General features: G+C 50.8%; 1 protein-coding gene across 3 annotated transcripts in view; it reads right to left on the bottom strand.

The window, feature by feature from the left end:
• sema5ba (sema domain, seven thrombospondin repeats (type 1 and type 1-like), transmembrane domain (TM) and short cytoplasmic domain, (semaphorin) 5Ba) overlaps nucleotides 1-22,382 on the bottom strand; it is a 563,950-nt gene that overhangs the window by 167,458 nt on the left and 374,110 nt on the right. For all 3 annotated transcript variants that reach the window (XM_072469924.1, XM_072469907.1, XM_072469915.1), the window contains 3 exons: nucleotides 11,280-11,505; nucleotides 10,392-10,610; nucleotides 2,540-2,710 (listed from right to left, as the gene is read on the bottom strand). In XM_072469924.1, coding sequence (XP_072326025.1) covers nucleotides 2,540-2,710; nucleotides 10,392-10,610; nucleotides 11,280-11,505 — 616 coding nt within the window. The remainder of the gene's footprint in view (nucleotides 1-2,539; nucleotides 2,711-10,391; nucleotides 10,611-11,279; nucleotides 11,506-22,382) is intronic.

Here is a 22,382-nt window from a genome sequence, read left to right as displayed (position 1 = left end):
TACAGTGTGGAACAAGGGGCCAAACAAAGCAAATACATGAGCAAGAGCAGCACAGGGTGTGGTGTTCTTACAGGGAACAGATCAGTCCGAGGGGGAGTCGTTGAGGAGTCTTGTAGCTGTGGGGAAGAAGCTGTTCCTATGTCAGGATGTGCGAGTCTTCAGACTTCTGTATCTTCTGCCTGATGGAAGGGTCTGGAAGAAGGCAATGCCTGGGTAGGATGGGTGTCTGATAATGCTGTCTGCCTTCCTGAGGCAGCGGGAGGTGTATACAGAATCAATGTGGGGATGGCAAGCTTGTGTGATGCGTTCGGCTGAGTTCACCACACTCTGCAGTTTCTTGCGATCTTGGACCGAGCCGTTGCCATACCAGGCTGTGATGCAGCCGGATAGGATGCCCTCTGTCGCACATCTATAGAAGTTTGTGAGAGTCGATGCAGACATGCCAAATGTCTTTAGCTGCCCTTGTGGAGGTAGTTAAGAGTCAACCACATTGCTGTGGGTCTGGCATCATATGTAGGCCAGACCAGGTAAGGATGGCAGCTTTCCTTCCCTAAAGGGCATTAGTGAGCCCGATGAGTTTTTACGACAATCGACAATGGTTTCATGGGTCATCATTAGACTTTTAACTCCACATATTTATTGACTTCAAATTTCACCAGCTGCAGGGGCGGGATTTGAACCTGGATCCTCAGAGCATCACTCTGGGGGTCTGGTTCACTCGTCCAGTGACAATACCACTAAGCCACCGCCTCCCCCATATTGCAGGGTGGGGCACTACCATGCTGGGTCGCTGGTTTCCATTAGCTGGATTGCCATGGACAGGAGTGATAATCGCAGGGCACTCGTAGTTTTCTCCCAGCTTTTTCAAATGTCCATTGGGTGGTGCAACCGGGGGTGGGGGTGGGGGGGGGGGGGGGGGGGGGGGGGGTCAGTGGGGTAGTAATCAAACGCCCCAGGGTAATGTTCTGGGGACACGGGTTCAAATCTCACCAGAAGGGATTGTGGAATTTGAATTCAATGAATAAAATCTGGAATTTGAATGTTGATTTCAATAATCATTATATTATTGCGCATGTGAAGAGGTCCTAACCTGGACCAGACACATCAAGCCCTACCACGCACCAGCCTCCCCGAACAGGCGCCGGAATGTGGCGACTAGGGGCTTTTCACAGTAACTTCATTTGAAGCCTACTTGTGACAATAAGCGATTTTCATTTCATTTCACACACTCAGTTCCGGATAACTAATAAAGCCGGCATTGCCAACGATGCCCACATCCCACAAAAGAATATTTAGGCTTTTTTTAAAAATGGTTTTGTGTGCAAAGGCATTGGATTGAGGACAGTCCCTCCCTCAAATACCCCTAAGAATGGCTTGGGTTGATGGAACAAGAGATGAAAGATTGGCACCTCTAGGAAGAGACCATGGGAGTCCATGATATGGAGGTACTGTCACCGAACTAGTGATCCAGAGATCCAGATTTATGGGCTGGGGTCCTGGGCTTGTATCCCACTATGGCAAATAGTGAAGATTCTGGTTCAATTTGAATTCAAGTTCTAATGATGACCAAAGAGTCATAGAATTTACAGTGCAGACCATGAAACGATTGTCATAATTGTCTGGTTCGTTAATGCCCTTTGGGGAAGGAAATCTGCCATCCTTACCTGGCCTGGCCTACATGCGATTCCAAACCCTCAGCAATGTGGTGGACTCTCAAATGGCCAAGCAAGTTCAGGGGCAGTTAGGGATGGGCAAAAATGTGGGCCCCGTTTTAGAACCATGAATCCCTACAGTACAGAAGGTGGCCATTCGGCCCATCGAGTCAGCACCACCCATCTCAAAGAGGACCCTGCCTAGGCCCACTCACCGTATCCCCATAATCCCACTTAACCTGCACATCTCTGGACTCGCCGGAATTGAACTCTTGCTAACATAAATCTGTCAATCTCAGTTTTCCCATTTTTATTTGACGCCAAGCCTCAATAGCTTTTGGAGGGAAAGTGTCAGATTTTCACCATGCTTAGTGTGAGAAAGTGCTTTCCCTGGACAACCCAGCTTGAATTTCAAGGTTATGTCCGCTTGCTCTGGACTCCCCCACCAGAAGAAATGGTTTCTCTCTACCTCCCCTATTAACTTATTAAATCAATTTGAATACAAAATTAAATCTTTGACCTTCTTTCCCCAAGGGAAGACAAGCCTAGTCTATGCAAGCTGGAGGTCTTGTGGTGCAGTGGGTAGGCTCCCTGGCTCTAAGCCAGAAGATCCAGGTTCAAATCTCATTCCAGGACTGGATGGCCAAGGGAGGTTAAAAGCTCAAGCATCAACCTGTAAGCCCTTCCAACACATGCCAAAGGCAGGCGGCAAGAGCAGGAGAGATTCTTGGCCAGTCATGCGATGGAAAGGAAGGTGGACCTTCTGCCATCACTCCCCATCGCTCCAGACCGCAACATGTCTGCAAAAGCACAAAAAGAGTGGAGCCTCTCAATACTGTCATGTCTTCACCATCTCCTGTCTAAGTGAGACCGAATACACAGCCTACCTTCACAGGCCCCAGTGTTGCAGAGAGCTTCCTCCGTGTGCAGCCCGATACAGATGTCCCCATTGTTAGCCGGCACAGGGTTGGTGCAAGTCCGTGTGCGCTGGTAGTGTCCACCTCCACAAGTCGCTGAGCACAGGGACCAGGGAGCCCAACAGGACCAAGCTCCCTTAACTGAAAACACAGTTGAGAGAAAGAACAGAGTTAAACATTAGTCATGGTGCACAAACCTGACACCTCTGCTATCTCGCATGGTACCAGCAGATATTTTATTTATTTCCACTGGAACATGAAGCCAGAGTGCCGAAACATCTGTGCCTGAGTTCTTGGGTCAAACTCCTGGAGCTCCCTTTCTAACAGCACCGTGGGTGTACCTACACCACATGGATTGTAGCGGTTGAAGAAGGCGGCTCACCCCACCTTCTTTTTTTTTATTTTTTATTAAATATTTTATTGAAAATTTTTGGTCAACCAACACAGTACATTGTGCATCCTTTACACAATATTATAACAACACAAATAACAATGACCTATTTTATAAACAAAAAATGAATAAATAATAAATAACAAAAATGAAAACTAGCCCTAATTGGCAACTGCCTTGTCACAAGTAACACTCTCCAAAAATATAATTTAACAGTCCAATATATAATTATCTGTAGCAACGACCTATACATACTATACAGTATATATTAACAACCCTGAGAGTCCTTCTGGCCCCCCCCCCCCCAATCCTGGGCTGCTGCTGCTGCCTTCTTTTTCCCATTCCGTCTATCTTTCTGCGAGGTATTCGATGAACGGTTGCCACCGCCTGGTGAACCCTTGAGCCGACCCCCTTAGGACGAACTTAATCCGCTCTAGCTTTATAAACCCCGCCATGTCATTTATCCAGGTCTCCACCCCCGGGGGCTTGGCTTCTTTCCACATTAGCAATATCCTGCGCCGGGCTACTAGGGACGCAAAGGCCAAAACATCGGCCTCTCTCGCCTCCTGCACTCCCGGCTCTTGTGCAACCCCAAATATAGCCAACCCCCAGCTTGGTTCGACCCGGACTCCTACTACTTTTGAAAGCACCTTTGTCACCCCCATCCAAAACCCCTGTAGTGCCGGGCATGACCAAAACATATGGGTATGATTCGCTGGGCTTCTCGAGCACCTCGCACACCTATCCTCCACCCATAAAAAATTTACTGAGCCGTGCTCCAGTCATATGTGCCCTGTGTAATACCTTAAACTGAATCAGGCTTAGCCTGGCACACGAGGACGACGAGTTTACCCTGCTTAGGGCATCTGCCCACAGCCCCTCCTCGATCTCCTCCCCCAGCTCTTCTTCCCATTTCCCTTTTAGTTCATCTTCCATAGTCTCCCCTTCGTCCCTCATTTCCCTATATATATCTGACACCTTACCACCCCCCACCCATGTCTTTGAGATCACTCTGTCCTGCACCTCTTGTGTCGGGAGCTGCGGGAATTCCCTCACCTGTTGCCTCGCAAAAGCCCTCAGTTGCATAAACCTGAATGCATTCCCTTGGGGCAACCCATATTTCTCGGTCAGCGCTCCCAGACTCGCAAACTTCCCATCCACAAACAGATCTTTCAGTTGCGTTATTCCTGCTCTTTGCCACATTCCATATCCCCCATCCATTCCCCCCGGGGCAAACCTATGGTTGTTTCTTATCGGGGACCCCCCCAAGGCTCCAGTCTTTCCCCTATGCCGTCTCCACTGTCCCCAAATCTTCAGTGTAGCCACCACCACCGGGCTTGTGGTGTAGTTCCTCGGTGAGAACGGCAATGGGGCTGTCACCATAGCCTGTAGGCTAGTCCCCCTACAGGACGCCCTCTCTAATCTCTTCCACGCCGCTCCCTCCTCCTCTCCCATCCACTTACTCACCATTGAAATATTAGTTGCCCAATAATACTCACTTAGGCTCGGTAGTGCCAGCCCCCCCCTATCCCTGCTACGCTGTAAGAATCCCTTCCTCACTCTCGGGGTCTTCCCGGCCCACACAAAACCCATGATGCTCTTTTCAATCCTTTTAAAAAAAGCCTTCGTAATCACCACCGGGAGGCACTGAAACACAAAGAGGAATCTCGGGAGGACCACCATCTTAACCGCCTGCACCCTCCCTGCCATTGACAGGGATACCATATCCCATCTCTTGAAATCCTCCTCCATCTGTTCCACCAACCGCGTTAAATTTAACCTATGCAATGTGCCCCAATTCTTAGCTATCTGGATCCCCAGGTAACGAAAGTCCCTTGTTACCTTCCTCAACGGTAGGTCCTCTATTTCTCTACTCTGCTCCCCTGGATGCACCACAAACAACTCACTTTTCCCCATGTTCAATTTATACCCTGAAAAATCCCCAAACTCCCCAAGTATCCGCATTATTTCTGGCATCCCCTCCGCCGGGGCTGCCACGTATAGTAGCAAATCGTCCGCATACAAAGATACCCGGTGCTCTTCTCCTCCCCTAAGTACTCCCCTCCACTTCTTGGAACCCCTCAACGCTATCGCCAGGGGCTCAATCGCCAGTGCAAACAATAATGGGGACAGAGGGCATCCCTGCCTTGTCCCTCTATGGAGCCGAAAATATGCAGATCCCCGTCCATTCGTGACCACGCTCGCCACTGGGGCCCTATACAACAGCTGCACCCATCTAACATACCCCTCTCCAAAACCAAATCTCCTCAACACCTCCCACAAATAATCCCACTCCACTCTATCAAATGCTTTCTCGGCATCCATCGCCACTACTATCTCCGTTTCTCCCTCTGGTGGGGCCATCATCATTACCCCTAACAACCTCCGTATATTCGTGTTCAGCTGTCTCCCCTTCACAAACCCAGTTTGGTCCTCGTGGACCACCCCCGGGACACATTCCTCTATTCTCATTGCCATTACCTTGGCCAGGACCTTGGCATCTACATTTAGGAGGGAAATAGGTCTATAGGACCCGCATTGTAGCGGGTCCTTTTCCTTCTTTAAGAGAAGCGATATCGTTGCTTCAGACATAGTCGGGGGCAGTTGTCCCCTTTCCTTTGCCTCATTAAAGGTCCTCGTCAGTACCGGGGCGAGCAAGTCCACATATTTTCTATAGAATTCGACTGGGAATCCATCCGGTCCCGGGGCCTTTCCCGCCTGCATGCTCCTAATTCCTTTCACCACTTCTTCTACCTCGATCTGTGCTCCCAGTCCCACCCTTTCCTGCTCTTCCACCTTGGGAAATTCCAGCCGATCCAAGAAGCCCATCATTCTCTCCCTCCCATCCGGGGGTTGAGCTTCATATAATTTTTTATAAAATGTCTTGAACACTCCATTCACTCTCTCCGCTCCCCGCTCCATCTCTCCTTCCTCATCCCTCACTCCCCCTATTTCCTTCGCTGCTCCCCTTTTCCTCAATTGGTGTGCCAGCAACCTGCTCGCCTTCTCCCCATATTCGTACTGTACACCCTGTGCCTTCCTCCATTGTGCCTCTGCAGTGCCTGTAGTCAGCAAGTCAAATTCTACATGTAGCCTTTGCCTTTCCCTGTACAGTCCCTCCTCCGGTGCTTCCGCATATTGTCTGTCCACCCTCAAAAGTTCTTGCAGCAACCGCTCCCGTTCCTTACTCTCCTGCTTCCCTTTATGTGCCCTTATTGATATCAGCTCCCCTCTAACCACCGCCTTCAACGCCTCCCAGACCACTCCCACCTGGACCTCCCCATTATCATTGAGTTCCAAGTACTTTTCAATGCACCCCCTCACCCTTAGACACACCCCCTCATCTGTCATTAGTCCCATGTCCATTCTCCAGGGTGGGCGCCCTCCTGTTTCCTCCCCTATCTCCAAGTCCACCCAGTGTGGAGCGTGATCCGAAATGGCTATAGCCGTATACTCCGTTCCCCTCACCTTCGGGATCAATGCCCTACCCAGCACAAAAAAGTCTATTCGCGAGTAGACTTTATGGACATAGGAGAAAAACGAGAACTCCTTACTCCTATGTCTGCTAAATCTCCACGGGTCTACACCTCCCATCTGCTCCATAAAATCTTTAAGTACCTTGGCTGCTGCCGGCCTCCTTCCAGTCCTGGACTTCGACCTATCCAGCCCTGGTTCCAACACCGTATTAAAATCTCCCCCCATTATCAGCTTTCCCATCTCTAGGTCCGGAATGCGTCCTAGCATCCGCCTCATAAAATTGGCATCATCCCAGTTCGGGGCATATACGTTTACCAAAACCACCGTCTCCCCCTGTAGTTTGCCACTCACCATCACGTATCTGCCCCCGTTATCCGCCACTATAGTCTTTGCCTCGAACATTACCCGCTTCCCCACTAATATAGCCACCCCCCTGTTTTTCGCATCTAGCCCCGAATGGAACACCTGCCCCACCCATCCTTTGCGTAGCCTAACCTGGTCTATCAGTTTCAGGTGCGTTTCCTGTAACATAACCACATCTGCCTTAAGTTTCTTAAGGTGTGCGAGTACCCGTGCCCTCTTTATCGGCCCGTTCAGCCCTCTCACGTTCCACGTGATCAGCCGAGTTGGGGGGCTTCCTACCCCCCCCCCCTTGTCGATTAACCATCACCTTTTTCCAGCTCCTCACCCGGTTCCCACGCAGCTGTATCTCCCCCAGGCGGTGCCCCCCGCCCATCCTCTCCCATACCAGCTCCCCCCTCTCCCCAGCAGCAGCAACCCAGTAATTCCCCCCTCCCACCCCCCCCCGCTAGATCCCCCGCTAGCGTAATTACTCCCCCCATGTTGCTTCCAGAAGTCAGCAAACTCTGGCTGACCTCGGCTTCCCCCCGTGACCTCGGCTCGCACCGTGCGACGCCCCCTCCTTCCTGCTTCTCTATTCCCGCCATGATTATCATAGCGCGGGAACCAAGCCCGCGCTTCTCCCTTGGCCCCGCCCCCAATGGCCAACGCCCCATCTCCTCCACCTCCCCTCCTCCCCCCATCACCACCTGTGGGAGAGAGAAAAGTTACCACATCGCAGGATTAGTACATAAAACCCCTCTTTGCCCCCCACATTCGCCCCACCACTTTGTTCGAACGTTCTTTTTAATAACCCGCTCATTCCAGTTTTTCTTCCACAATAAAAGTCCACGCTTCATCTGCCGTCTCAAAGTAGTGGTGCCTCTCTCGATATGTGACCCACAGTCTTGCCGGTTGCAGCATTCCAAATTTTATCTTCTTTTTATGAAGCACCGCCTTGGCCCGATTAAAGCTCGCCCTCCTTCTCGCCACCTCCGCACTCCAGTCTTGATAAACGCGGATCACCGCGTTCTCCCATTTACTGCTCCGAGTTTTCTTCGCCCATCTAAGGACCATTTCTCTATCCTTAAAACGGAGGAATCTCACCACTATGGCTCTGGGAATTTCTCCTGCTCTCGGTCCTCGCGCCATCACTCGGTATGCTCCCTCCACCTCCAACGGACCCGCCGGGGCCTCCGCTCCCATTAACGAGTGCAGCATCGTGCTCACATATGCCCCGACGTCCGCTCCCTCCACACCTTCAGGAAGACCAAGAATCCTCAGGTTGTTCCTCCTTGCGTTGTTTTCCAGTGCCTCCAACCTTTCCACACATCGTTTCTGATGTGCCTCCTGCGTCTCCGTCTTCACTACCAGGCCCTGTATATCGTCCTCATTCTCGGCTGCCTTTGCCTTCACGACCCGAAGCTCCCGCTCCTGGGTCTTTTGTTCCTCCTTTAGCCCTTCGATCGCCTGTAGTATCGGGGCCAACAGCTCTTTCTTCATTTCCTTTTTGATCTCTTCCACACAGCATTTCAAGAACTCTTGTTGTTCAGGGCCCCATGTTAAACTGCCACCTTCCGACGCCATCTTGGTTTTTGCTTGCCTTCCTTGCCGCTGTTCTAAAGGATCCACTGCAATCTGGCCACTTCCCTCTCCTTTTTCCATCCGTATCCAGGGGGGATTCCCTTCTGGTTTACCGCACAGTGTTTTTAGCCGTCAAAATTGCCGTTGGTGCTCCTATCAAGAGCCCAAAAGTCCGTTTCACAGGGAGCTGCCGAAACGTGCGACTCAGCTGGTCATCGCCGCACCCGGAAGTCCTCACCCCACCTTCTTAAGGGCAACTGGGAATGGGCAATAAATGTTTCTTTCTCCCTTGGGCTTTTATGCAGTTTCCTCTGTAGCCATCTGGGATGGCCACTTTCAGCATATAAAATGGACACTCGCAGGGCATACAGGGAAAAATGGACAATGCAAAGCAACAAGCAGGCACAGGGCCTGAATGTATATTTGGAAGACAGACTGCGGACAAAACCGAAACTCTTGGACGATTTGCTCATTGATGGCCCATCTCCGATAAACAAAGAACTAGTGCTCAGTTAGCCGATACCGTCCCAGACATTCCGGCGCCACTACCTTAGCAAGAAGACACAAACAAAGCAAGGCCAATGGCCACTTAGGACACGCCCGGCCATCAGGGCACCCGCCCCTTTATTGGCTCAGATCGATGGCAGTGATCAAGAAGCTGCCCAATTAATTGGGACCAAGTTTAAGGCCCGCCTAAAAGCGCGCAAAGCCCCTCAAGTATAAGAAGGAACCCTCGCCATGTGTTCCCTCTCTTGGATTCGGCTCTCAACTGGAGAGACCCCTCCACCTGCACCACCAGAAGCAAGTAAGTTCAAGTTCAATGCTCGCTACCAGACGGACGACCTTAGCTGTACTCCTGCTACCTCTTCGAACCCAACAGCCTCAGATCCGAGCAGCGGCCATTGTTCCTCTGACCTAAGTGGGCACCCGAAGTTAAGTATAGGTGTTAGTGATAGACATAGTTTAGCCTGTAGTGTTATTGTGCATGAGTAAATCATACTGTGTGTAAATAAAGTAGCATTGACTTTGAACTAACGAACTGGTGTATTGGCTCTTTGATCGGTATTCGGTTGAACCTTGCGGCGGTCATACCTAGCGAGTCTGAAAGCATATTCATAATTAGGATTAAGAAAGGTGACCTTATTAATTGCTATATTTATAGCCATTAAAAGAGAGCAACACCTCTTAATTGCACAGACGCCAGTCACACCCCGTGGTAGTGAACTCCACAATTTAACCATTCTCTGGGTAAAGAAGTTCCTCCTGAATTCCCTGGATTTATTGGTGGCTCGTTAATACTGACGGTCCCTAGTTACGATGTACTTCACAAGGGGAAACATCTAAGTCTACTCTATCTTTATTTTAAAATGTATTTGCTCACGGGATGCGAGCATGGCTGGCTAGGCCCTTCATGACCTTCCATAATATTAATATCCGTTATCAATCACCCCCTCAGCCTTCTATTATCTAGAGGGAAGAGCTTTGCTGTGCTCACTCATTCCTCATACTGGTACCTTCTCAGTGCTGGTACCACCTTTGTAAATCTTTTATTAAATCGTCCTCGGTGCCTCTATATCTTTTTTTATAATATGGGTAATTGAACCGTGCACACTTAACTAAAAGCGTGGTGAGGTTTGATACAAGCTTGATATACCTTCACTGCCTTTCAATTCTACCTCTCGAGAAATGACGCCCAGAGGTTTGTTAGTTTTTTAGATAATGGCCTTATTAACTGTGTAGCTACCTTTAGTGAATTGTATCCCATGATCCCTTCGGCTCTCTACCCCATTTAGAATCTAATTTTCCAAGGAGTATGTGGATTTGTGGCTTTCCTATCAAAAAGCACAATCTCACACTTATCAATATTGAAGCCATTGGCCAATTGCATGCCCAGTTTTCAAACTTATTAAAGTCTTGTTGTATTTTGTCAGATTCTTCATCAACATTAACCGTACTCTTCAATTCGATCGCTGTCAATTGCAAATTTTGTACTTGTATCTTTGACCGCTGAATCCAAATTCTTTCTGTTACCTGGGCAAGGTAGCTGGTTACAGTCCTCGTACTCAACATCGGCTCCCATGCAGAGCAGGCCCCCGTTCTTGGGCTCAGGGTTGGTGCAAGTCCGCCTCCTGGTCCGAAAGCCTGTCTTGCACTCTCGAGAGCAGGGTGACCAAGGCAGCCAGGGAGTCCAGCCGCCATTGATCTTACGGAGCGATTGCCGGCCGAACTTCAACAGGTCATCGACGAGGGCTGTGCGGAGAGAAAGGGAGAGACATGAACACGTGTCAAACTCTGGAACAAAATGTCTGCTGCATCTTCAGCTCCTCTCCCAGCATTCCTCAGGTGTGCACCCCTTTTTAAATTCGCTCTTGGGACATGAGCATCCGTGGCAAGGCCAGCGTTTATTGCCCATCTCCAACTGTCCTTGAGAAGGTGGTGTTGGGCTGGCACCTTCAGAGGACAGTTTCAGAGTCAACCATATTGCTGTGGGTCTGGAGTCACATGTAGACCAGACCGGGTAACAGGTTCAAGGTGGGTGGGGGAAAGTTTAAGAGAGATGTGCGGGGTAGTTTTTTCACGCAGAGAGTGGTGGGTGCCTGGAACGCGCTGCCAGAGGATGTGGTGGAAGCAGGCACATTAGCAACATTTAAGATGGGTACATGAATAGGGAGGAAATAGAGAGAAACAGACCACGTAAGGGCAGCTGGTTTTTTCTTTTACTAAGCATCATGACAGGCACGGGCTTGGAGGGCCGAAGGGCCTGTTCCTATGCTGCACTTTTCTTTGTTCTTTGTTCTCTTTGTTCTTCCCAGTGCAACAAATGATGGACAATGCATACTGGTGGAGCCCACATCCCATGAACGACTAAGAAAGATGTTTGGTTCCACAGGGAATGCCCGCTTCCCTCCCTTGACTTACAGTCAGTGGTGCAGGCAGAGGTGCCATCGGCGGGGCAGAAACGGCTATCCACCCTCTTTTTTCCAAGCTGCAGATCGTGAGGATCTGCCAACGGCGCCCGGCAGGTGTAGCGGTACCGCTGTTCGTGACGGGCTCCGTTCTGGCTGACGTTGACCGCCATCCATGGTGTCCACGGCGTGTTCCTGCGTATCTCTGGGCAGGAATCTACATTACAGGCCCGATGCTCCTGCAGGGTGGGAGAGTAAAAATAGAGAGGGAGATGGTCAATCACCAGCTCCAACTATGATGCCAACTTTATAATGTCAAAGACAACAAACACTGTTCCCTTTTCTGTCGGACCACGTGGTTCTTTTTCAGGAAGAGATTGGAATTGTAAACGATGTAACAGTACAGGACCGGTCGGGATCAGCCAGCTGACTGAATTTGCACTGGCCCTTTAGAAGATCAATCCAATTAGACCCACTCCGCCACCCCCCCCCCCCCCCCCCCCCACCCCCCCCCCCTTTCCTCTCATATGTTCCAAGTATTTTGCTCATAAAGGAAGGGTATGAAGGTCTTTGAGAAGATGTGGAGGAGATTTATCAGGATGGTTCGGGGGGGGGGGGGGGGGGGGTGAGGGATTTTAGCTACAAGGTTAGGTTGGAGAAGCTGTAGCAAAGGAGATTGGGGGAGGTGCACAAGATGGTAACTAGTTTAGATGAGTTGAGCAAGGAAAAGGTGTTCCCATTAGCTGATGGTACAAGGACTTGGGGGGGACAGATTTAAGGTTTTGGGCAAAAGATGTGCCCGGGGGGGGGGGTTGGATGCAGATGTGAGGAAGAATCTCTCTTATGTAGCATCATCTAGAACTCACTGCCTGTGAGGGTGGTGGACAAGGGGATGGTTAATGATATCAAAAGGAACGTGTAGGGCAGCACGGTGGCGCAGTGGTTAGCACTGCTGCCTCACAGCACCGAGGTCCCAAGTTCGGCCCCGGCTCTGGGTCACTGTCCGTGTGGAGTTTGCACATTCTCCCCATGTTTGGGTGGGTTTCGCCCCCACGACCCAAAAGACGTGCAGGCTAGGTGGATCGGCCACGCTAAATTGCCCCTTGATTGGAAAAAATGAATTGGGCACTCTAAATTTATTTTTAAAAAAAGGAAAGTGGATGGGCACTTGAGGGAAATGAACTTGCAGAGCTACAGGGATTGAGTGGGAGAATGGGGTTGACTGATCAACAAAGAGCTTGCATGAACCCGATGGGCTGCATGACCTCCTCCTGTGCCATAATTCCCTTTTGAAGGCTGCGAGAGAATCTTCGTCTCCCGCTCTTAGCAAGTAATGCATTCAAAATCTTAACTACTAGTGGCGTAGAGCCAGAAAGAGTCCACTCGGTCCATTCTGCCTATGCTGCCTCTTGGGTAGGGTGGCACAGTGGTTAGCACAGCGCCAGGCACCTGGGTTCAATTTCGGCCTTGGGTGACTGTCTGTGTGGAGTTTGCCCTTTCTCCCCGTGTGTGCGTGGGTTTCCTCCGGGTGCTCCGGTTTCCTCCCATAAGTCCAAAGATGTATAGGTTAGGTGGCTATGGCCACACTAAAAATTGGCCCTTCGTGTCCAAAGATGTGCAGGTGAAGTGGGATTATGGGGTTACGGGGATAGGGCAGAGGAGTGGGCCTAGATAAGGTGCTCTTTCAGAGGGTCGGTGCAGACGCGATGGGCCAAATGGCCTCCTTCTGCACTGTCGGGATTCTATGAAAATTAGTCCCATTCCCCCAGCTCTTTCCCGCTAGCCCTGTCAATCTTCCCCCCTCAAGTATTTATCCAATTCTACTTCTTCAAATGCTACGAATGGAATCTGGATCCCCCACCTTTTCAGAAAGGACACTTGACTCAATAACTGTGCCCGGGGTCGTCGTCAGGGATTTAGTCAACCATTAAATCCCTGACGACGACCTCGGGCACAGTTATTGAGTCTTTTTAGAGTTGCCAACCCTACAGGTTTGCCCTGGATTCTCGAGGAATTAACGGTTAATCGCCAGGACATAGGTGCGTGCAAAATAAAACAAGGGATGAATCTTGGGATCAGAGGGTCGTTAGTCTGTGGAATTCTCCTGCTCAGTGAGCAATGGAGGCAAGGTCACAGAATTTATCCAAGGTTGAATTGGATAGATGTTTGACTGACTAGGGAATCATTAAGGGTGAGGATGCTGGATGAATGGGACTTGATGCGAGTTAGGACACGCTGATCTCGTGCTTATGGATGGAGGACGATTGTCCATATCCCATGAGACCACGACATAACAAAATATTCTCCCAGGTCCAGTCATGAAAGCTCCGACTGACCCCAAGCATCCACAACCTTCCGCAGGATGAATCGACCTGAATAGGAACCGAGTCCCATAGGAGCGATTAGCCGGGTGTTTCCCAGCGCGCGGCGAGCTGAGATACAACACGCTACTGAACGGCCATTCGGGGAGATTGGAGGCCTCAGCGGGGAAGGCAAGGTCGACCGCGTTTGGTCCCGTTTTCTTCACCGAGGAGCCCGCTACAGAAGGTGATCGGGACGCCATTAAAACCTGCCGTCCTGATCTCTCGGCACCCCGACGGGACTCCCAAATCCCACCCCACCCCTCCCCAGCCCCAACTTATCTATAAGGGGATCCTCGCACCCCACCCCCTGCAGTGCCCCACACTCCCTGTTGCCCAGAAAATGCCAGCTTGGCACCTTGACAGTGCCAGCCTGGAACCCTGGCAGTGCCATGTCAGCTGGTAGTGCCACCTAGGCACCCTGGCAATGCTTGGCTAGCGCCTAGGTGGCACTGCGAAGGTGCCTGGGCAGCACCAGCAGTGCCAGGGTGCCACCCTGCACAGAGGGCAAGCACTGGGGGCTTCCAACCCCCTCGGAGACCCCAAAGAGTGGCGTTCGTCCGGTCCCAATTTGTGGAGACCAGAGCTGAACGCCGCTCGCCCGAGGTCTTCAAGGCGAGGGAGCTAGATCCCGGGCACGCATATTCGACTGAGGCTAGCTGTCTCAGTCCAACATGCCGATTTGCCAGAAAGTGATCCTGCCCACAGTGATCTCGGGAGGCGTGGCGAGCCGGGTAGATCCCGGCAGAGTGGCCTCTGGCCACGCCCCACTGCTTTTCGGGCTCAGCATGGCCGGTGGTTTTCGCCCAAAGCTCCAGATTCCCACTGCCCTTTGTGCGAAGGAAGAGCGTTTCCTCCGATCTGCTGTCCTCGCAGATTCCAAAACACGAAGAATTCAAGCACAACCCTTCCCGCCGAGAAGGAACACCCGTCGTAATGTTTTTTTTTAACCTTTCAAATTGAGGAAGAAAAATAATTTGTTCTTGTTCCTCAGAAAATAGGAGCATTATGAAACAGGTAAAAATGTAAACTTGATTAGGAGGTGTAAAATGTGCTTTCAATTACAATCAGTGCGACTCGTGGGGAGCACATTGGAAACATAGTAGCCTGTTCTGAGGCCGAGCCATTCGACATGGGTTATATTTTATGAAAAAATAACAACTCAATTAAGGGGAATACCTAACAGATGTGTTACATGGGCCCCGGTGGAGAATACAAAAGAGCTGACACTTAGCTGACCCTAACCCACAGCTTTATACATCCCTCCTCATCCCCCCGCCCCCCCCCATTCCTCTGAGAAGCCAAGTCCCTTGGGCGCCTTTCAAAATATCCGAGATATTTGTCTTTCTGCGAATCAGCAGCTAAAAAAGGGATGGCTCCTTGCAAATCCTCCACTCGGAACACAGTGGAAGATTGTTGGGGGAAATAGAGAGCACTTGAGAACTTCCTCCCCGTCTTTTTGCCGTCTAAACAAAATAATCTTCCTTGAGCGTCATTTTCACGCACACTTTCTTTCCTCTTTGCAGAACAGTGGGAGGTGATGGGAGGATTTGCAGGCTGGTTGTTTGCCTGGTGAACCCGTGTCAGGAATGTTCCTTCTGCGGCCAGCAAATCCTGGGGTGGGGGGGGGGGGGGGGACTTGCAGCTTCTGGGCCAGGGGTAGGGACAGTGCCACTGGGCCGCAAGACCTATTGGGCGGCACAGTGGTTAGCACTGCTGCCTCACAGATCCAGGGTCCAGGTCCACTTCCGGCCTAGGGTGTCTGTGCGGAGTCTGCACGGTCTCCCCGTGTCTGCGTGGGTTTCCTCCGGGTGCTCCGGTTTCCTCCCACAGTCCAAAGATGTGCCGGTTAGGTGGAGTGGCCATGCTAAATCGCCCCTTAGTGTCCAAAAAAGGTTAGGTCAAGTTACGGGGATAGGGTGGGGGCGTGGGCTGAAGTAGGGGGCTCTTTCCAAGGGCTGGTGCAGACTCAATGGGCCAAATGGCCTCCTTCTGCACTGTGAATTCTACAATTCCGCACGATCTGTCTCCCACCCACCTTTATCTAGCCCAATCGATGTATCCTTCAAACCTTTCCCTCTCGTGTGTTTATCTAGTTTCCTCTTAAATACAAAATACACCATTCACCTCAACTACCCCTTACAATTGCAAGACTCACTTAGTTCTCAGTATTATTTAACGTAACATAAGAACATAACATAAGAACGAGGAGCAGGAGTAGGCAATTTAACCCCTCGAGCTCACTCCGCCACTCAATACAATCATGGCTGATCTCTTCTCGGCCCCTTCTCCACATTCCTGCCCGCTCCCCATAACCCTTCATCCCGCTGCTAATCAAAAACCTATCTATCTACTCCTTGAATTTGTTCAGTGTTCCGGTGTCCACTGCACTCTGGGGTAGAGAACTCCACAGATTCACAACCAATCGAATGAAGTCATTCCCCCTCATTTCTGTTTTAAATCTGCCACCTTTGGAATCTCTACAGTGCAGAAGGGGGCCGATCGGCCCGTCAAGTCTTCAATGCCCCTCTGAGAGAACACCCGACCTCGGCCCACTCCCTGACCCTATCCCCGTAGCCCCACCTAACCTGCACATCTTTGGGCTGTGGGAGGAAACCGGAGCACCCGGAGAAAACCCACGCAGACACGGGGAGAACGTGCAGACTCCGCACAGACAGACACCTGAGGCCAGATTTGAACCCGGATCCCTGGTGCTGTGAGGCCGCAGTGCTAACCACTGTGCCGCCGTGCCGATGGGTCAGGATTTACTGGAAATGTCACGGGCGGGTGCGGAAAACTTGGAGAGGTAGCCAAAAGTCCATTGACGTACGATGGGAAATTCTGCGTCACGATGTCTGCAATCCTTGCAAACTAGGGCGATCCAGAGATCAGGAGGTAGTGCTAAATTAGCTTAAAAGCACTCAGTAAAACCCTGAAAGGTTATAAATGAGGAATAATTAATCTGAAGGTCAGTTTGTGGGCAGGCCAGCATTGTGGAGATGGGCAGGAATGAAGGGTATCTGGGGCGTCATTCTCCGACCCCCCGCCCGGTCGGAGAATGGCCGTTGGCCGCCGTGAATCCCGCCCCCGCCGAAGTCTCCGGTACCGGAGATTGGGCGGAGGCGGGAATCGGGCCGCGCCGGTTGGCGGGACCCCCCGCTCAATTGGGGTCTCACTGATCCCTGCGGTACTCACTGGACACAGGCTACCAGTCAGAAAAACAACCTTTGACCTTCACCCTCTGTCTCCTGCTACAAAGCCAATTTTCGATCTAATTTGCCAAATTGCTCTGGATCCCCTGGCCTCTTGCCGTCGTGATCAATCTCCCATACAGGACCTTGTCAAAAGCGTTACTGAAGACCATCAATAACCCAACTCTCATATACACACTTAGTCACCTCCTCAAAAAACTAAATTCAATTTATTAGACACGATCGCCCCTTGACAAAGCCATGCCTATCCTTGATTAATCATTGCCTCTCCAAATGGAGGTTAATACTGTCCCTCTGAACTTTTTCCAATAATTTATCTACCAGTGATATTAGACCCATAGGCCTCTGATTACCCAGTTTAACCCTACTTCCCTTCTTGAATAATGGTATCACATTAACTGTCCTCCAGTCCTCTGGCACCTCACCTGTGGTCAGAATGGATTCAAAGACTAGTGCGAGAGCCCCTGCAATCTCTTCCATTGCCTCCCGCAACAGCCTGGGATACATCTCATCTGGGCCTGGGGGTTTATCCACATTTAAGCCCACTAAAACTGTTAATACCTCCTCCCTCCCAATGCTAATTTGTTCAATTACATCACCGTCCCCTTCCTGATTTTTATACATACATCATCCTTCATAATGAACACAGATGTAAAACACTTATTTAAAACCTCACCTACGTCTTCCGGCTCCACACACACATTGCCACTTTAGACCATAGACCATAGAATTTACAGTGCAGAAGGAGGCCATTCGGCCCATCGAGTCTGCACCGGCCCTTGGAAAGAGCACCCTATTTAACCCCACACTTCCACTCTATCCCTGTAACCCAGTAACCCCACCTAACGTTTTTTGGGGGGGACACCAATGGGCAATTTATCATGGCCAATCCACCTAACCTGCACATCTTTGGACTGTGGGAGGAAACCGGAGCACCGGGAGGTAACCCACGCAGCCACGGGGAGAACGTGCAGACTCCACACAGACAGTGACCCAAGCCAGGAATCGAACCTGGGACCCTGGAGCTGTGAAGCAACTGTGCTAACCACTGTGCTACCATCCTGCACTTTGGTTCCTAATGGGCCTTACTCTTTTCCTGGTTACCCTCATGCCCTTAATAAATTTTAAAATACCTTGGGTTTTCCTTTATTTTGCCTGCCAGTGATTTCCCCCCACCTCCCCACTTCGCTCTCCTACTTTCTTTTTTAAGCACCCCCTTCACTTTCCCATGCTCCTGTAGGGGGTCCACTGTTTTGAGCCCCCCTGTATCTGCCTCCCTTTTTTTCCTTATTCAATATATATCCCTGGACATCCGACATTCTCTGGGTTGGTTCCATCTTTTATCTTTACGGGAACATGTTGGCCCTGTCCTCTCTCTATTTCCGTTTTGAACGATTTCCGTTTTGAAGAAGACACAAATCCTCCAATTCTGAAGCGATAGAAAATTCTGTAAATAGACATCACATCTGACAGCTAGAACAAAGAACAAAGAAATGTACAGCACAGGAACAGGCCCTTCGGCCCTCCGAGCCTGTGCCGACCATGTTGCCCGACTAAACTACAATCTTCTACACTTCCTGGGTCCGTATCCCTCTATTCCCATCCTATTCATGTATTTGTCAAGATGCCCCTTAAATGTCACTATCGTCCCTGCTTCCACCACCTCCTCCGGCAGTGAGTTCCAGGCACCCACTACCCTCTGCGTAAAAAACTTGCCTCGCACATCTACTCTAAACCTTGCCCCTCGCACCTTAAACCAATGCCCCCTAGTAATTGACCCCTCTACCCTGGGGAAAAGCTTCTGACTATCCATTCTGTCTATGCCCCTCATAATTTTGTATACCTCTATCAGGTCGCCCCTCAACCTCCGTCGTTCCAGTGAGAACAAACCGAGTTTATTCAACCGCTCCTCATAGCTAATGCCCTCCATACCAGGCAACATCCTGGTAAATCTCTTCTGCTTCACAAAGAGAAAAGTTAGCTAATTCTTCAGGTAGAAATTCTTTATAGAATTCTACAGCACAGAAAGAGGCTATTCTGGCCCCTCATTCCGGTGCTGGCCCTTTCAGAGAGCAATCCGATTAGTCCCGCTCTCCCCAGAACCCTCAACAGAAACAACTGTTTCTTTTCAAACATTCATCCAATTCCCTTTTGAGGGTGACTCTTAATCTGCTTCCCGCCGCCCTGTCAGCTGGAGCATGCTGGATCGCAACAACCCACTGAGTTTCCTCTCAGTCTGGTCCATTTGGCAATGATCTCAAACCTGTCTCCCTGGTTACTGGCTCTTCAGCTGCCACTGAGAATAGTTCTCCCTATTTGTTCCATCAAAACCCTTCATGATTTTGATCACCTCCATGGAATCTCCCCAGAACCTACCCTGGTCTAAAGAAAACAACTCCAGCTTCTCTGGTCGCCCTACGTAACTGAAGTCCCCCAATGTTCTAGCTGATGTGAGTAGCGATGCTCCTTCAGCGGACTGCCTTGTCTGATATGAAACATCAGATATATAGAACAACGTGGAGGAAATGGCAAGGCCAGTTCAGCTATACACAGCTGACGGAATTATATTGATGTGTTCAGAGAAATTCAGTACAAACTGTACAATCCAAGTTAAATTTACCAAGCACAATTCTCGGCAAAAAACGGCAAATCAAAGCCCAGGCTTTTGGGAGAACAGGAACGTGGGAATTAGGAACAGAAGTGGGCAATTCAGCCCCTCGAGCCTGCTCCGCCATCCAATCAGATCATGGCTGATCTCTTCCTGGTCTCAAATCCAACTCCCTACCTGTTCCCCATATCACTTTAGCCTATTTTTTAAAATCAGAAATGTATCTATCTCCTTCTTGAAACCATTTAATAACTCAAACTCCAATGTGGGGCAGCAGATTCCACACATTCACCACCCTCCGCGAGAAGTAGTTCCTCCTCATCTCAGTTCCAAATCCACTGCCTCTCAACCAATATCTGTGAGCTCTCGTTTTAGATTCCCCACAATGGAGAATATTTGGTCTACATTTACTTTATCAATCCCTTTTAGTATTGTATACACCTCGATCAGATCCCCTCTCATCCTTCTAAACTCCAGCGAGTATACGCCCAAACTGTTTAATCTCTCCTCATACGTCAACCCTTTCATCCCCGGAATCAACCTGGTGAACCGCCCCTGAACTGCCTCCACAGCCGGAGACTGAGGCTGTCAATTAAAAATGTCAGTGAAGGCATTAAAAAACTGTTATAACCTGCACGGGATCTATGGGACTGACCAATTAGCTTCCCATAAGCCTTGTAGAATATAAGCTTCCAGTTGAGGGACAGGGGCCCATCCCCGGAGTAAATGGACTCCAGCATAAAAGTCGGCCCAGATGACAGCCGAGGACTGTAGTCCCGCCTGGGGCCTGGAGTGCACTGTGTACATAACTTACTTTGTAATAAAATAAGTTTCTTTACGCCTCTCGTTTTGAACTCCTCTGTGGCCACTAAAAAGACTCGAGAGGCAGTTCAATGGATAAATGCAATCATGTTTTGGTGAAATAAGTCAATTTTAAATTTTGATTAAACTTTTACTTGGGACATTAGACTTTTCAATTACTGATGAAAGATGGCGGCCGAAACATTTTCAGAAATTAATTTGAGCGATGCGCGAGAATCCACGGAATGACGGGTTTATGTGGGTGGGAACCCATTGCATATGCGGGCATAGGAATTATTACAGGAAGAAGCTGACAAAAGTGTAAGAAGCTCACGAGAACAGGAAGTTAAATTGTGCAGACACAAGCTGCATACAGATGTTAAGAATTCATGATAAGATTTAGGTCTTAAATTGACATTGAATAAAACATATTTCATGCCTCTACCCCAACCCCACCACATCTCTTTATCCAGTTTAAACTCTGCACTAAACTAAGATGTTGGAAGGGGTAGAGTGCGTTAGGATGGAGGAGGAATCTTGTCAGGGGTCTAGTTTGAGGGCTATGGTGACGGCAGCATTGTCAATGGCTCCGAGTAGGTATTCAGGGAGCCTGGTGGTGCAGTCCACGGTGAAGATATGGAATCAGTTGAGGAGGCATTTTAGGATGGAAGGGATGTCGGTGCTAATGCCGCTGTGCGAGAATCCTGGGCGAAATTCTCCCCCAACGGCGTGATGTCCGCCGACTGGCGCCAAAAACGGCGCCAATCAGACGGGCATCGCGCCGGCCCAAAGGTGCGGAATGCTCCGCATCTTTGGGGACCGAGCCCCAACATTGAGGGGCTAGGCCGACGCCGGAGGGATTTCCGCCCCGCCAGCTGGCGGAAATGGCGTTTGTTGCCCCGCCAGCTGGCGGAAATGGCGTTTGTTGCCCCACCAGCTGGCGCGGAAATGCGGCGCATGCGCGGGAGCGTCAGCGGCCGCCGACAGTTTCCCGCGCATGCACAGTGGGGAGAGTCTCTTCCGCCTCCGCCATGGTGGAGGCCGTGGCGGAGGCGGAAGGGAAAGAGTGCCCCCACGGCACAGGCCCGCCCACGGATCGGTGGGCCCCGATCGCGGGCCAGGCCACCGTGGGGGCACCCCCCGGGGTCAGATCGCCCTGCGCCCCCTCCCCCAGGACCCCGGAGCCCGCCCACGGCGCCTGGTCCCGCCGGTAAATACCAGCTTTGATTTACGCCGGCGGGACAGGCAATTTCTGGGCGGGATTTCGGCCCATCCGGGTTGGAGAATTGAGCGGGGGGTCCCGCCAACCGGCGCAGCCCGATTCCCGCCCCCGCCCAATCTCCGGTACCGGAGACTTCGGCGGGGGCGGGATTCACGGCGGCCAACGGCCATTCTCCGACCCGGCGGGGGATCGGAGAATGACGCCCCATGAGTTTGAGCCGGGGGGCGGGGGGAGAGGAGGGAATGGATAGTGTATACAGGAGATGGAGGGAAGTGGGGCTGGTCAAGGTGAGGGATCTGTATTTGGAGGAAGGGTTCGCCAGTCTGGAGGAGCTAAGGGTGGAGCTGCCGAGGGGGAGTGAGTTCAGGTATCTGCAGGTTAGAGACTTCGCGCGAAAGGCCTGGAGGAGGTTCCCTAGGTTGCCGGGATACACGCTGCTGGAGCGACTGCTGCTTCTGGATGTGGAAGGGGAGGGAAGAATTGAGGATATATACAAGTGGCTGGGGAGCAGGGAGGTGAGCGGGTGGTGAAAATCAAGGAGAAATGGGAAGTGGAGTTGGGAATGGAGATCAATTGGGGAGTATGGTGTTTGGCACTGCGTAGGGTAAACGGCACCTCCTCATGTGCAAGGATGAGCCTGACACAGTTTAAGGTGGTGCACAGGGTGCGTATAACTTGGGCGAGAATGAGTGGGTTCTTTCAGGGGGTAGCAGATGAGTGTGAGAGGTGTGGGCGGGGGCCAGCGAATCATGAGCACATGTTTTGGGGTTGTGAAAAATTGGGAAGATTCTGGCGGGAGTGTTCGCGGTCTTAGCCAGGACAGTGGAGGAGGGAGTGGACTCTTTTTGGCGATACTTGGGGTTTCAGAGAAACCGGAGCTCATGGAGAGGAGGAAGGCCGATGTCGTGGCCAT

The sequence above is a fragment of the Scyliorhinus torazame genome, chromosome 2, assembly GCF_047496885.1.
Source record: "Scyliorhinus torazame isolate Kashiwa2021f chromosome 2, sScyTor2.1, whole genome shotgun sequence".
NCBI classification, from domain to species: Eukaryota; Metazoa; Chordata; class Chondrichthyes; order Carcharhiniformes; family Scyliorhinidae; genus Scyliorhinus; species Scyliorhinus torazame.
Note: the sequence above shows the minus strand (reverse complement) of the source record. Positions and strands in the feature narration are given on the sequence as shown.